Below are 13,278 nucleotides of genomic sequence, written 5' to 3' on the forward strand. Positions count from 1 at the left end.
CCCTAAATGCCCTCGAGAAGGTGGTGGTGAGCTGCCTTCGTGATCCGCTGCAGTCCCTGTGGTGTAGGTACATCCACAGAGCTGTTAGAAGGGGAGTTTCAGGGTTTTGACCCAGTGACAGTGAAGGAACAGCGATATATTTCCAAGTCAGGATGGAGAGAGGCTTGGAAGGGAACTTCCAGGTGGGGGTGTTCCCATTGATCTGCTGCCCTTGTCCTTCAAGATAGTAGTGGTCGTGGGTTTGGAAGGTCCTGTCTAAGGAGCCTTGGTGAATTCTTGCAGTGCATCTTGTAGATGGTACACACTGCTGCTACTCTGCATCGGTGGTGGAGGGAATGAATGTTTGTGGATTTGGTGCCAATCAAGCAGGCTGCTTTGGCCTGGTCAATGATAAGCCTCTTGAGTGTTGTGGAAGCTGCACTCATCTAGGCATGTGGGAAGCAATCCATCACACTCCTGACTTGTGCCTTGTAGATGGTGGACAGGCTTTGTGGAGTCAGGAGGCGAGTTACTCGCCGCAGGACTCCTAGCCTCTGACCTGCTCTTGTGGCATATTTATATAGCTAGTCCAGTTCGGTATCTGGTCAATGATGACCCCCTCCCAGGATGTTGATAGTGGGGGATTAAGTGATGGTAATGCCATTGAACATCAGGGTGTAATGGTTAGATTCTCTCTTGTTGAAGATGGTCATTGCATGGCACTTGTATGGCACGAATGTTACTTGCCAGTTGACATTCCAAGCCTGGATACTGTCCAGATCTTGCTGCATTTGGACATGGACTGCTTCAATCCTTGAGTCACCGCAAATGGTGAAGAACATTGTGCAGTCAACAGCAAACATCCCCACTTCTGACCTTATGATGGAAAGTATGTAGGTCATTGATGAAGCAGCTGAAGATGATTGGGCCAAGGACACTACCCTGAGGAACTCGCATTGATGTCCTGGGGCTGAGATGACTGACCTCCAACAACCACGCGCATCTTCCTTTATGCTAGGTGTGACTCCAACCAGTGGAGAGCTCCCCCCACCGATAACCATTGACTCCAGTTTTGGTAGGGCTCCTTGCTGCCACACTTGATCAAATGCAGCGTTGATGTCAAAGGCAGTCACATTCACCTCACCTCGGGAGTTCAGCTCTTTTGTCCATGTTCGAACCAAGGCTGTAAAGAGGTAAGGAGCTGAGTGGCCCTGGCAGAACCCAAACTGGGCGTCAAGAGCAGGTAATTGCTAAGCAAGCGTCGCTTGATAGCATTGTTGATGATCCTTTCCATTACTTTAACGATGGAGAGAAGGCTGATGGAGTGGTAATTGGTAGGGTTGGATTTGTCCTGCTTTGTGCGTACAGGACATAGCTGAGCAATTTTTCCACATAGCCAGGTTATAGCTGTACTGGAACAGCTTGGCTTGGGGTGTGGCACTTTCTGGAGCACAAGTCGAGTACTATTGCCGGAATACAGTCAGGTCCCATAACCTTTGCAGTAGCCAGTCCCTTCAGCAGTTTCTTGATATCACGTGGAGTGAATCAAATTGGCTGTCAACTGGCATTATGATGCTGGGGACCTCCAGAGGAGGCCGAGATGGATCATCCATTTGGCACTTCTGGTTGGAGGTTGTTGCGAATGCTTCAGCTTTATCCTTTATACTGCTATGCTGGGCTCCTCCATCATTGAAGATGGGGATATTTGTGAAGCCGCCTCCTCCAGTGAATTGTTTAATTGTCCACCACCATTCACGACTGGATGTGGCAGGACTGCAGAGCTTAGATCTGATCCACTGGTTGTGGGATTGCTTAGCCCCGTCCACCACTTGCTGCTTATGTTGTTTGACACGCAAGTAGTCCTGTGTTATAGCTTCACCAGATTGACACCTCATTTTTTAGGTGTGCCTGATGCTGCTCCTGGCATGCTGTCCTGCACTCTTCAATGAACCAGGGTTGATCCCGTGGCTTGATGGTGATGGTAGAATGGGGCATATGCTGGGCCACGAGGTTACAGATTATGTCCAAATACAATTCTGCTGCTGCTGAAGGCCCACAGCGCCTCCATGGATGCCCAGTCTTGAGTTGCTCGATCTGTTCAAAATCTATCCCATTTAGCACAGTGGTAGTGCCATACAACACGATGGAGTGTATCCTCAATGTGAAGGCAGGTCTTCGTCTCCAAAATGACTGTGCGGTGGTTACTCCTACTAATATTATCATGAACAGATGCGTCTGCAGCAGATTGGTGTTCTTCCCTCTTGTTGGTTCCCTCACCACCTGCCACAGACCCAGTCTGGCAGCTATATCCTTTAGGACTTGGCCAGCTCGGTCAGTAGAAGTGCTACCGAGCCACTCTTGGTGGACATTGAAGTCCCCCAACAAGAGTACATTCTGCGCCCTTGCGACCCTCAGTGCTTCCTCCAAGTGATGTTCAACGTGGGGAGCAGTGATGCATTAGCTGAACAAGGATGGTACATGGTAATCAGCTGGAGGTTTCCTTGCCCATGTTTGATCTGATGCCATGAAACTTCATGGGGTCCATAGTCGATGTTGAGGACTCCCAGGACAACTCCCTCCCGACTGTATACACTGTGCCACCACCCCTGCTGGGTCTGTCCTGCCAGTGGGACAGGACATGCCCAGGGATGGTGATGGTGGTGTCTGGGACATTATCTGTAAGGTATGATTCCGTGAGGATGACTATGTCAGGCTATTGCTTGACCAGTCTGTGAGACAGCTCCCCGAATTTTGGCATTGGCACCCAGATGTTAGTAAGGACAACTCTGCAGGGTCGACAGGGCCGAGGTTGCCATTGTTGTTTCCGGGTGGTCTGTCTGGTTTCATTCCTTTTTTGTGACTTTGTAGTGGTTTGTTTGAACTGAGTGGTTTGCTAGGCCATTTCAGAGGGCATGTAAGAGTCAACCTCACTGCTGCGGTAAGGACGACAGATTTCCTTCCCTAAAGGACATTAGTGAACCAGATGAGTTTTTACAACAATCGACAATGGTTCCATGGTCATCGTTAGGTTTTTAATTCCAGATTTTTATTGAATTCAAATTCCACCATCTGCCGTGACGGAATTCAAACCTGGGTCCCCAGGGCATTACCAGGACTCTGGATTACTAGTCCAGCAACAATGCCACTACGCCATTGCCTCCCCAGATTCCCAACTTTAGCAGTGTAAACAAAGCACTCTTTTCATGATCACTCTACGCTCCACACTGTCAAGCATTGTGCATCTTTGTCTCTTAATTCTAATAATTGCCATAGGATTCTAAGGAAAATGTTCAGAACTATAGCTTTCGGCACACTGGACTACATTTCAGCACACAATCTCAAAATTTGCTCATTTTCGGTTCCCAAAATAACAGAAATTAAAAGCCAGCTTAGAAAAGCTAAAACTGAAAAATGCTTATAGAACACAGTAGGTTTAGTGGATGAGGCTGTAGGCATTTAAAATACAAAAATACGTGCATAACTATTAAATGCAGTAATAAAAGCAAAAATAATTGCAGCAAGGTAGACTGACAGCCCAGTGTAGGCAGATCATATGAGATGAGGAGAAAGATTCACTTTGTGAGTTAGCCAGTCAGAAATGTAAAAGGCTCAGTAGCATGTTTACCTTACCATTAGGTTGCAAAAGACTGTGACTTACGCTTGGTTTATTTAGATTTAACACTCGAAAACATTACTAACCACATTCAGGTGATCCAAGGATTTTTCCTGCACCCCATTTCTTCCTGATCCACTCCCGGTAATCTATTACCTCTTGGGTCACTTTGATTATTCGTCCAAGAGTGCTGAAACAAAATGAATTACATTTAAATTATAGTCAATGAGAAATGCTTCATTATCTAATTCAGTGCTGCAATATCCTACCTCTCAGAATCTCTGTTTGGATAAGATCTTGCCAGCGGTGACACAGCATGGCTAAGGACAATGTATGCATAGTCGAAGACCTGTTTGACTTGCATGGCTCCATATGAACTCCTCCCCACATCATTTCCTAGCAGGAAACAATATAATTCAACACTCTTTGCTAACCCAATCATCAGTTTTTAACAATAAATACAAAGCTTTTGAACACACAAGACTTGTGACAGCAAAAATGAGCACAAAACAATCTTTACAACTCTGAATAACGTTGATAGTTTCAGGGTCAATTGACATCCTTAAAGTTTGCAAATGCTGGCACTTGATCAAACTGTCCAATTTCAAAATTTATTTTACAAAATCTATTATATCAAATGGATTAATCAAATCACAGCTGTATATTTCCTAAGCATACAACACAGTCAAGATGCATCATTTCATTACAAATTACTTCAGACGGAGTGAAGGAAGGATAAAGCATACTCTCAAAACACTTACTAACAGCACCATCAGGAGGATTGAACGATAACTGAACATTTAAAAATTCCCCATCAGTATTTCTAAAAACAGCAACTTAGTTACCTTTACCAAAAAAGGTATAATCTTCCTTGTAATCTGTCTCAAGAGCTGTATAGCAAGATCAATAAAAAGCAACTGGATAGAAATTGGCATAAGTTGCATCCGTTTATTCGGATGTAAAGCTTACCAATTTGTTGACATTGTGTCTGATTTATTTCTGAGGTGGGCCGAACAGATAATTCTGGATCGGGCATATTTATAGGCAGAGACAAATCAGGGCATATGCATATTTTAGCATCCCAATCTGAAATTAGCCAAGAACTAGGCAGAGTCTGTGCAAGGTCTGACTAGTTCTTCTGGTCTACAATGGCTAAGCAGCAGACCTTTAAATGGAATACTTGAGGGTGCCGGAGAATAGCTAAGTAAACCATTTCTCCCCACTTACCTTAATGTGGAGTTGTAATATTTTCTTTGAATCCACAGCAATACTCATTGCTACTGGCCCATACATGCCCACCCTCCTTCCCCTTCCCCAATTCATCTTCCCATTCCCACCAGAACATATTGCCATTACTGCATCCAAGTTTTTCAATTTGTACTCAGCCTGGACCAACCAAGTAGCAAATGCAGCTTCCTGGTTTCATGGTAGAGGCCGAAGGACCAATTTCAGGCAATCCACAGGCTAATTTCCTTGGGCGGATGTTTCTCCCTTAGTATAGCAAACTGGAGTGCAGTTGCATGCCACAGTAGGTTAGAAAGAAGAAATGGACTAAAGGGAGGATAGGAATTGCAGGCAAAATTTCTTTCAAATAAGATTAAATCCAAGTTGTGTAATGGCTTACCTGCCATAAGCAGTCATCCTATCATTCTCCAGTAAAATAATAATTGCTATTCGATGAAAAATGCTTGTCAGTTGAAAGTGGAAAAGGATAAGCATATGTGGCTGTTACTTAAGAACATCTGTACAGCATAGATAAATCAACTTTCGCAAGAGGATTCCATGGCAACTTTCAAAGGATATTTTGCCCTCAATCACCGCCACCAAAACCAATTTACTCATCTTTTATCACTTGGCTGTTTGTGAGCTTTGCTGTGTGCAACTGACTGTCACATTTACCTCCAAAACAAGTGATTACATTTCAAAAATAATTTATTGGTTGCGAAAGGCTTTATGATGTCTCAAGAATACAAAAGATATTTTATAAATACAATTACTTTCTTTCCGCGACCAAAATAAGGTTATTAGAATATTCCGACAGGAGGAAAATACTGTAGAAACATCTTTGCTTACAAATCAACATACCTCCTCTCCCCTCAAAAAGTACTGCCCTGTACTTTTCTCTTGTTCTTAGGTATGATCCGTTCTCTGATATGGTCATGAAATTAAGTTATTTGTTTTTAAACATTAAAGTATCAAACAAGCAGCATAGTGCTGTAGATAACCAGCGCTGATCCTTTAGATTAGGAAATGCAACGGGAAGGGGAAGAAACCAGAGTTTGCAAGGCATATAAAAAACAATGCATTGTTTGAAATCAATTTGTAGAATTACCTGGAACCAGAGGATCTTCAATGCATAACATAGATGGTCTATATCCATTGGTCATGTTCTTCATGATTTCATCTTTGGCAACATAAGCACCTCCACTTCTTATCCTGATACCAGTTTTCAAGTAATTAAAATGTCTCCCATATAGTTCAAAGAATTCTACCAGTAGAACTCCAAGATTTACACTAGGCCTTCTAGCATCAATCCTCGGATGCAACTGTAATATTCAAAAGATTCAAGGTTCAGCTTGAAGTCATTAATCTTTGCAAAACTAGTTCAGCAATTTTCATATATTGCTCAGTGCAGTCCCAAGAAAAGACAGTTTTAACACATAACCTTACATTGAAGGTAATGAGCTTTTTACCTGTAGGAAACTAATAGCCATCAAAATAAGGCTGTAAGAACTAATTCCTCCAGTAAAGACTTCATTCAAATCCCTCTGAAGAAGAAATTGTTTTAAGACCAGTATTAAGTAAGGCAATACTGGATAACCCTGTGAAGAAAAAACATATTTGCATTAATTCTCAATTTGAGACCAGGAATACTTTTGAGTCATTAAAGCAACCTGAATCAGAACGTACAACTGATTTATAGTGTCACGAAACTCTGCTCATATTACTGACATTTGACTTGTGGAGCAGAAAATACCAGAACAGCATGAACTCAGTAACAGAATGTTCGTTACCTATAGTGGTACCACCTTATAACGGATGGTGTCCAACAAAAAAGTAGGGAAAGCATTGAAAAAAGGTTGATGGGAATGGAGAAGTCAACAAAACTGTGGAATTGCATTAACCGTATCCTAACAGTCAACAGCTGCAAAATGCACATCAGAACAGAAGAATGTTTCAAAAACAGGACTGTGCTTGATGGAAACGTTTATTGCAAATACCCTCCATTTTCACCATTTCAATAAAGCTTCTGCAAACTCCTCCAAAATTACTTTCTAAGGTTTTAAAGTTTTTGTTTTTCAGTATTGAAGTAGTTACTACCTCAGGACCTGATTACTGTCAGTTTGCTGCAGACCACACTGCTTGAAACAGGACAGAATATTTACATAGCATTTCTGTCCAAGAATATAATAGAAGAGAAACAAAGATGCCCAAGAAAATGTTTGGAAGCCAGACAAAATCTATTATTGGCAATAAAAACAGAAAAAGCTGGAAAAACTCAGCAGGTCAAGCAGAATCTGTGGAGAGAGAAATATAGAGTTAATGTTTCGAATCCGTATAATTTCTTCAGAGCTGAAGAGAAGTGGAAATGTGTTGCATTTTATACTGTTTAAGAGGGGGCGGAGCAGGTGGAGCAAAATAGAAGGTCAGGGATAGGTGGGAGCCAAGGAGAAATTTGACAAAGATATCATGGACACAGGACAAAGGGAGTGTTAATGGTAGTGTTAAAGACTAAAGGAGGTGCTGATAGTGGCATAAAGCTAAGACAGCAGAATGTGTTAATAGCAGAATAAGGGTCATTGCTCTGTGAAAGCAAAAAAATGACAGATGTGTGGTGGTTGGGAAAAAAGATTTTTAAAATTTTAAATGAATGAATAAAAATTGGATTAAAAACACAGGTAAAGATGGAGGAGAGAGTTCACGGTCTGAAGTTGTTGAACTCAATGTTAAGTCCGGAAGACTGTAAAGTCCCTAATCAGAAGATGAGATGCTGTTCCTGCAGTTTGCACTGGGCTTCACTGGAACATTGCAGCAGGCCAAGGACAGACATATGGGCATGAGAACAAGATAGTGTGATGAAATGGCAAACCACAGGAAGGTTTGGGTCATGCTTGCAGACTGATCGAAGGTGTTCTGCAAAGCAGTCACCTCGTCTGCGTTTAGTCTCTGCAATTTAGAGGAGATTGCATTGGGAGCAGCAAATACAGTAGATCAAACAAGGGGGTCCAAGTGAAGTGCTGCTTCACTTGAAAGGAGTGTTTGGGGCCTAGGATGGAGGGGGTAAAGGGGTAGGTGCTGCACTTTCTGCGATTGCACAGGAAGGGATTGAGGAGTTGAGGGTGATGGAGGTGTGGACCTTAATCAAGGGAACCCCCCTCCCTCCCCAGTGGTTGACAGGGCCCTCAACCATCAACGACCCATCTCCCGCACTTCTCCCCTCGGCCTTTCCCCACCATCCCAGAGCCAGGATAGGGTCCCCCTTGGCCTCACTTTTCATCTCACCAGCCTCTGCATTCAAAGGATCATCCTCAACATTTTCACCAACTCCAGCATGATGCCACCACTAAACACATCTTCCCCTCATGCACCCCCGTCAGCATTCCATAGGGATCATTCCCCTATGACACCCTGTCCACTCAATTTTTGAAAAAAAAATCCTTTTACTTCCAAACCACTGCCCTCCCCCACCATCAACCACAGGCCCATCTTTCACTTGTTTGTATATTCTGCTTTCAGTGAGCACTAATCCTTTTCTGCTATTAACACATTCTACTATCATACCTTTATGCCACTATCAGCACCTTCTTTAGTCTCTAACACTACCATTAACACTCCTTTTGTCCATGGCATCTTCGTCAAATTTCTCCTTAGCTCCCACCTATCCCTGATCTTCTACTTTGCTCCACCTGCTCCACCCCCTCAAACAGTATAAAATCCAACACATTTCTACTTCTCTTTAGCTCAGGACTTGAAATGTTAACTCTGTCTCTCTCTCCACAGATGCTGCCTGACCTGAGTTTTTCCAGCATTTTCTGTTTTTATTTCAGACTTTCAGCATCTGCAGTATTTTGCTTTTATCTATTACTGGCAAGGTTCTTTGTATGCTCACTAACACAGAAATCAGCTTCATTGTGCTCAATGGAACTGCTAGTCTAAGAGCTGTACAGCGAATTAGAAAAAGAAAAATCAGAATTCCACCCCGTGACAGTGCTGAAACATGACTCAAACATACAAATGTGGCCGTAACTCTATTGGATGATCCTGCCTTGTCCTTCTTGATTGACTTCTGATCTTTTTCCACAGTCGATAATATATACTGGCACCAGAAGCTCAAAAGCTTCTCTTGACCACTCCACTGCCTCAGTTCTGTCAGACCAAAGCCAACATCCTCAACCTGTGCCGTAAACTCCATTCCCTCCCCACCAATTTCACCCCCCCCCCCCCACCTCAGGCCAATATCTCCAGTTGAACCAAACTGTTTGCAGCCTTGGGCTCCAATGTGACCTCTGATCTCTATCACAATGATCACATTCTTCCATCACCGGTCTGACATTATCTGATGAACCCTTCAAACATGCTGTAATAACTTCCAGTCTCAACTACTCCAATGATATCCTGGCTGAAACCCCATCCTTTCAGAAACCTGAACTCATCCAAAACTTTGTTGCCCTTTTCTTATCCCACACCAAGTCCTGCTCACCTACTGCCTGTGCTCACTTACCTACATTGAGCTATTAAGTGAAAGGGAGCCAAACTTAAAATTCTTATCCTTATTTTTAAATCCGTTTATGATCTCCTCCCTCCCTATATCTGTATAACCCTTTCTTTCTCAGTTGCAGAACATGCTGAGAACTCCTTATTCCTCCACTTCTGGACTCTTGTACAGCTCCAATTTCCTTCATGTTACCCCAGAGCCATGCCTTCAGCCATCTGGACCCTGGAATTGTTGCACTAAACCTCTGATTATCTTCTTTTCCTCCTTAAAGCATCCTTAAAACCCACCTCCTGATCAAGATTTCCTGGTTAATGCAAAATTTTAATTAAGTTCTTTAGGCTAGGCCAGGGCCCCAAACAAGATGCTTCCTAGAATCTCAAGGAGGATATGGGAGGAAACTACTGTTAACCTAGAAATATTTCAGAGCTATATTGAGTACGAATGTATGCTGGATGACTGGGGAGTGGCCAAAAGGGAGACAGAATTAATTCAAGCTATTTTCTTTTTTATATAGCGTTTTTATACTAGATATAAAATTACTACGATCTAGATAAGAAAAAGTTAAAAATAGCCAGCATAAAATAATAATACAGGTCGAGTATCCTTTATCCATAAATCCAAAAACCAAACATATCCAAAAACTGCACTTTTTTTGAACCCCGCCGATCTCTAGCACAAAGTCAAGTAATTTGTCTGCAAGGTTTATCTTGCAATTTTTGTGGTGAACATGTCAAAAAGAAAATTACAGGTACCTGTATTTATTATTGTGATACATCTCACTTTCCCAGTCATTCTATTTATTTTCTACTATAGTTATCCTATTGTATCGCAAATTTATATGTTGCACCCGAAAACTGAAATTATCTGAAGTCCGAAATCCGATTGACCCGAGAGCTTCAGATAAAGGGTACTCGACCTGTACTTGAACAATTTTACAGGATTCTTTGAGGTGTGGATATGTTATACATCAACTTGAGGAAAGCCTTTGACAAGTTCCTACAAAAAGAGATTACTAAAGATGATTAAGGAGTATGAAATTAAGGGGTGGATAGCAAACAATTAAAAATTGGTTACATAAAAGGAGGAAGCACTAATAATTAAGTTAAGCTTTTCAGTGTGACTTGAAGTGGGCAGTCGTACCCACAGGGCTTAGATCTGTGGCCACCTCTGTTCACTGTGAACATCAAGGATTTTGGATAGCAAGCCCAGAAAAGGTGGTGTCTTAATTTTGAAAATGATACCCAAATAGAAAGCATAGTTGATTAGAAAACCGAAGAAATATTGATAAGGTGGGGAAAAGAGGCTAAAAAATGGCAGATTAATTCAAGGTGGGCAACTGCAAGATATACATTTTAGCAAAAAAAGCTGTAAACGTATTCTGAATGGAAACGCAATGCCACAGAATATTAAAGGGATTTGAGGGAAAAATCTTCATATAACATAAAAAGTAGCATAAATAGATTAATCGTTAAAGAAAGCCTAGGTTTTACTATATATATATGTATATATATAATATAGAGTATAAAAGTGAAGTAATAATGAGACAATATGAACTTTAATAAGGTTGCAGTTAGGATACTGTGCTGTACTAGTTTCCTTATTTTAGGAAGGATATTGAGGCTTTAGAGACCCAATATATTCACTCAGATGATTCCTGTGTGAAAACATGAAAAATTTAATCTTCTTACATTAGAACAATGCACTCTATACAGAGATCATGCAATGTGTTTAAAATTATGAAAAAGTAGAATAGGGTAAATAAAACCAAAGGGGTCAAGAACACCTGGAACATTTAGTGAACAGAGCAACCCTCCTTTTGACAATTCAGTTACCAGCTAGTGATTCTTGGTCTTTCATTGAAGTCTGTGAAAAAAAAACAGCCAAACTGTAGTTTGCCAGTAAAAACAAAGCCTCAAAATCAAGGCCTTCCAGAAACTTAATGCTAGAATTTGGCAGACCCAAGCAGAGAAAAGGATTGATGAAAAGGTCTCTTCCTGGAATGCTTGAATTTCTTTACATAAAGAACTTCTACAGACAAAAAGGTCACATTAGATATGCATCTGACCTGGATGGGATAAATATATGTGGGAAGGGAAAGTCATACAATAAAATGATGTAGAAGAATAATGCTTTCAAAGGGCACTGCCCTAAGTAAACTGTCTCTAGTGAGATTTATTGGCTGAAGAGAATGCTATGCGGAGAATAATAAATGCTTTCATGCTCTCTAACACTTTACTATATTCATGATTTCATCCACATTGTAATAATGTAAAAGTAAATTGACCTGGCAAATGTATTGAAATTTTATGATTATAATTTGAAGAGTCAGGATGCCAGTTTATATATACACTGATGTTCACTAATTGAGGCAAGAAATCATGATAAATCATACAATCCCTATTACCAATTTTCATAATTGATGGACATTTAAATTTTTAGCTACTGAAATTATTGAAATTTGAAAACGTAAAAGCATAGTCATTCTAAACCTGTGCCACAATGGGCTAGCACTTATATCATCAGCTACACTGGAAATAAAACCTCAAATAGAACACTATTAAAACCACTCTATTCAATCACAGCCTAATTTCTTATCAAATGCAAATGAATCTGATGAGAACCACTCACTCGCTATTTTTGTCACGTGTGTAGTAAACGTGTAAAATAGAATTGTCATACTTACCTTAACAAAGTCTTTGATAAATTGAGCTGCCTTCACACCAGTTTCTACATTAAAACTGATGTCTACTTTGACTTCTGTCTCCTGGTCAGTCAGCTTTATAATTGGTACCTATAAAGTTGAGAAATGTTTCAATCAAGTATCATATTAAAGTAAATAGTTCTAAAAAGATTAGACATTCTCCCAAGTAACCTACTGTAGCTTTGTCAAGTACTTTAATAGAATGCGGCTCAGCAATATTCCGTCTTCGTAGTGCTTGCTCTAAAAGCTGTAAAGGTGGATTCTTCCATTTCCCAAAAACTACCAAGTCTATATCACTGTGAAGCAAAAGACAGTATGAAATAATTACCATAATGCTCAAAGGTTGCAGGTCAAAAAGTTAATTTTTGTCAAGACCAGTTAGCTGGAAACCATAGGCTCAGAAATGGATAAAGTTCTTTTCCTGATCAATACTGGTTAAAAATACCTAGTTGCAGATGTGTCCCTACATCTATTATCCAATTTTATTAAAATCATTGAACTTAAAACTATTGCGAATAAATTTGTTCTTGCCTTCTCATCTGTTGCTCCCACCTAAGATCAAATGGATCTTTTGCAAAATTAGATTAAAATGGACGCCAGAAAGTGGCAGTTTTAAATAATAACAGTTTGAAGTCTGAAGAGCTCATGGGAACAGCACTGGATTTGAAGCTAGCTCCAAATAAGAAATCCTATGTTGGAACAACCTGAAGAGCAAAAGATTGCATCTCTCAGGCACTCCTTACGAAAAACAACATGGAGGGCTGCCTAGCCTTGCATGCTGCAGCGTAATAAGCTGAGTTAGCAGCAATGAGAAGTCTCAGTTGGCATTCAACTTGCACCATCTGAACTATGCGAGGAGGGCTCATACAATTAAAACACCATTCTAATTTTTTGCTGTATCAATTGGAGTTAAGAACATACAGGTTGAGGGCATTGATTGTATGGTTCCTTGAGCCTACGTAAAAAGAGATCTGCTAACATTAGTAGAGTGGAATCAGGAGATACATACCTGTAATGTTTTACTGAATAAAATCTATTCCAAGACTGGCTCTGGTTTCTTTCTTCACTAACTGGCTATCAGGGGTACAACATGGTGGTCCTAACTTTAGGTAAATTGAAGAGTTCCATTTGGCACTACACATTTTCAATGTGGATGCTTTGCTCAAATTCAGCACGTCAGTTCAATCAACTGCTGAAAGCTTCCAGCCTGGGGCTCTCAAAAAATATATCAACCAGAAGTGTTGCAATTGGTAATGCCCGATCTGTCAT

The 13,278-nt window shown here is 40.9% G+C and overlaps 1 protein-coding gene across 8 annotated transcripts in view; it reads right to left on the reverse strand.

The window, feature by feature from the left end:
• Positions 1-13,278, reverse strand: part of tent4a (terminal nucleotidyltransferase 4A) — a 90,713-nt gene that overhangs the window by 19,201 nt on the left and 58,234 nt on the right. For all 8 annotated transcript variants that reach the window (XM_041184508.1, XM_041184506.1, XM_041184505.1 and 5 more), the window contains exons 4-9: positions 12,185-12,305; positions 11,992-12,099; positions 6,286-6,414; positions 5,925-6,138; positions 3,862-3,988; positions 3,679-3,782 (exon numbers count right to left, since the gene is read on the reverse strand). In XM_041184508.1, the coding sequence (XP_041040442.1) occupies positions 3,679-3,782; positions 3,862-3,988; positions 5,925-6,138; positions 6,286-6,414; positions 11,992-12,099; positions 12,185-12,305 (803 nt within the window). The remainder of the gene's footprint in view (positions 1-3,678; positions 3,783-3,861; positions 3,989-5,924; positions 6,139-6,285; positions 6,415-11,991; positions 12,100-12,184; positions 12,306-13,278) is intronic.

Source organism: Carcharodon carcharias, chromosome 3, assembly GCF_017639515.1.
Source record: "Carcharodon carcharias isolate sCarCar2 chromosome 3, sCarCar2.pri, whole genome shotgun sequence".
Taxonomy (NCBI): domain Eukaryota; kingdom Metazoa; phylum Chordata; class Chondrichthyes; order Lamniformes; family Lamnidae; genus Carcharodon; species Carcharodon carcharias.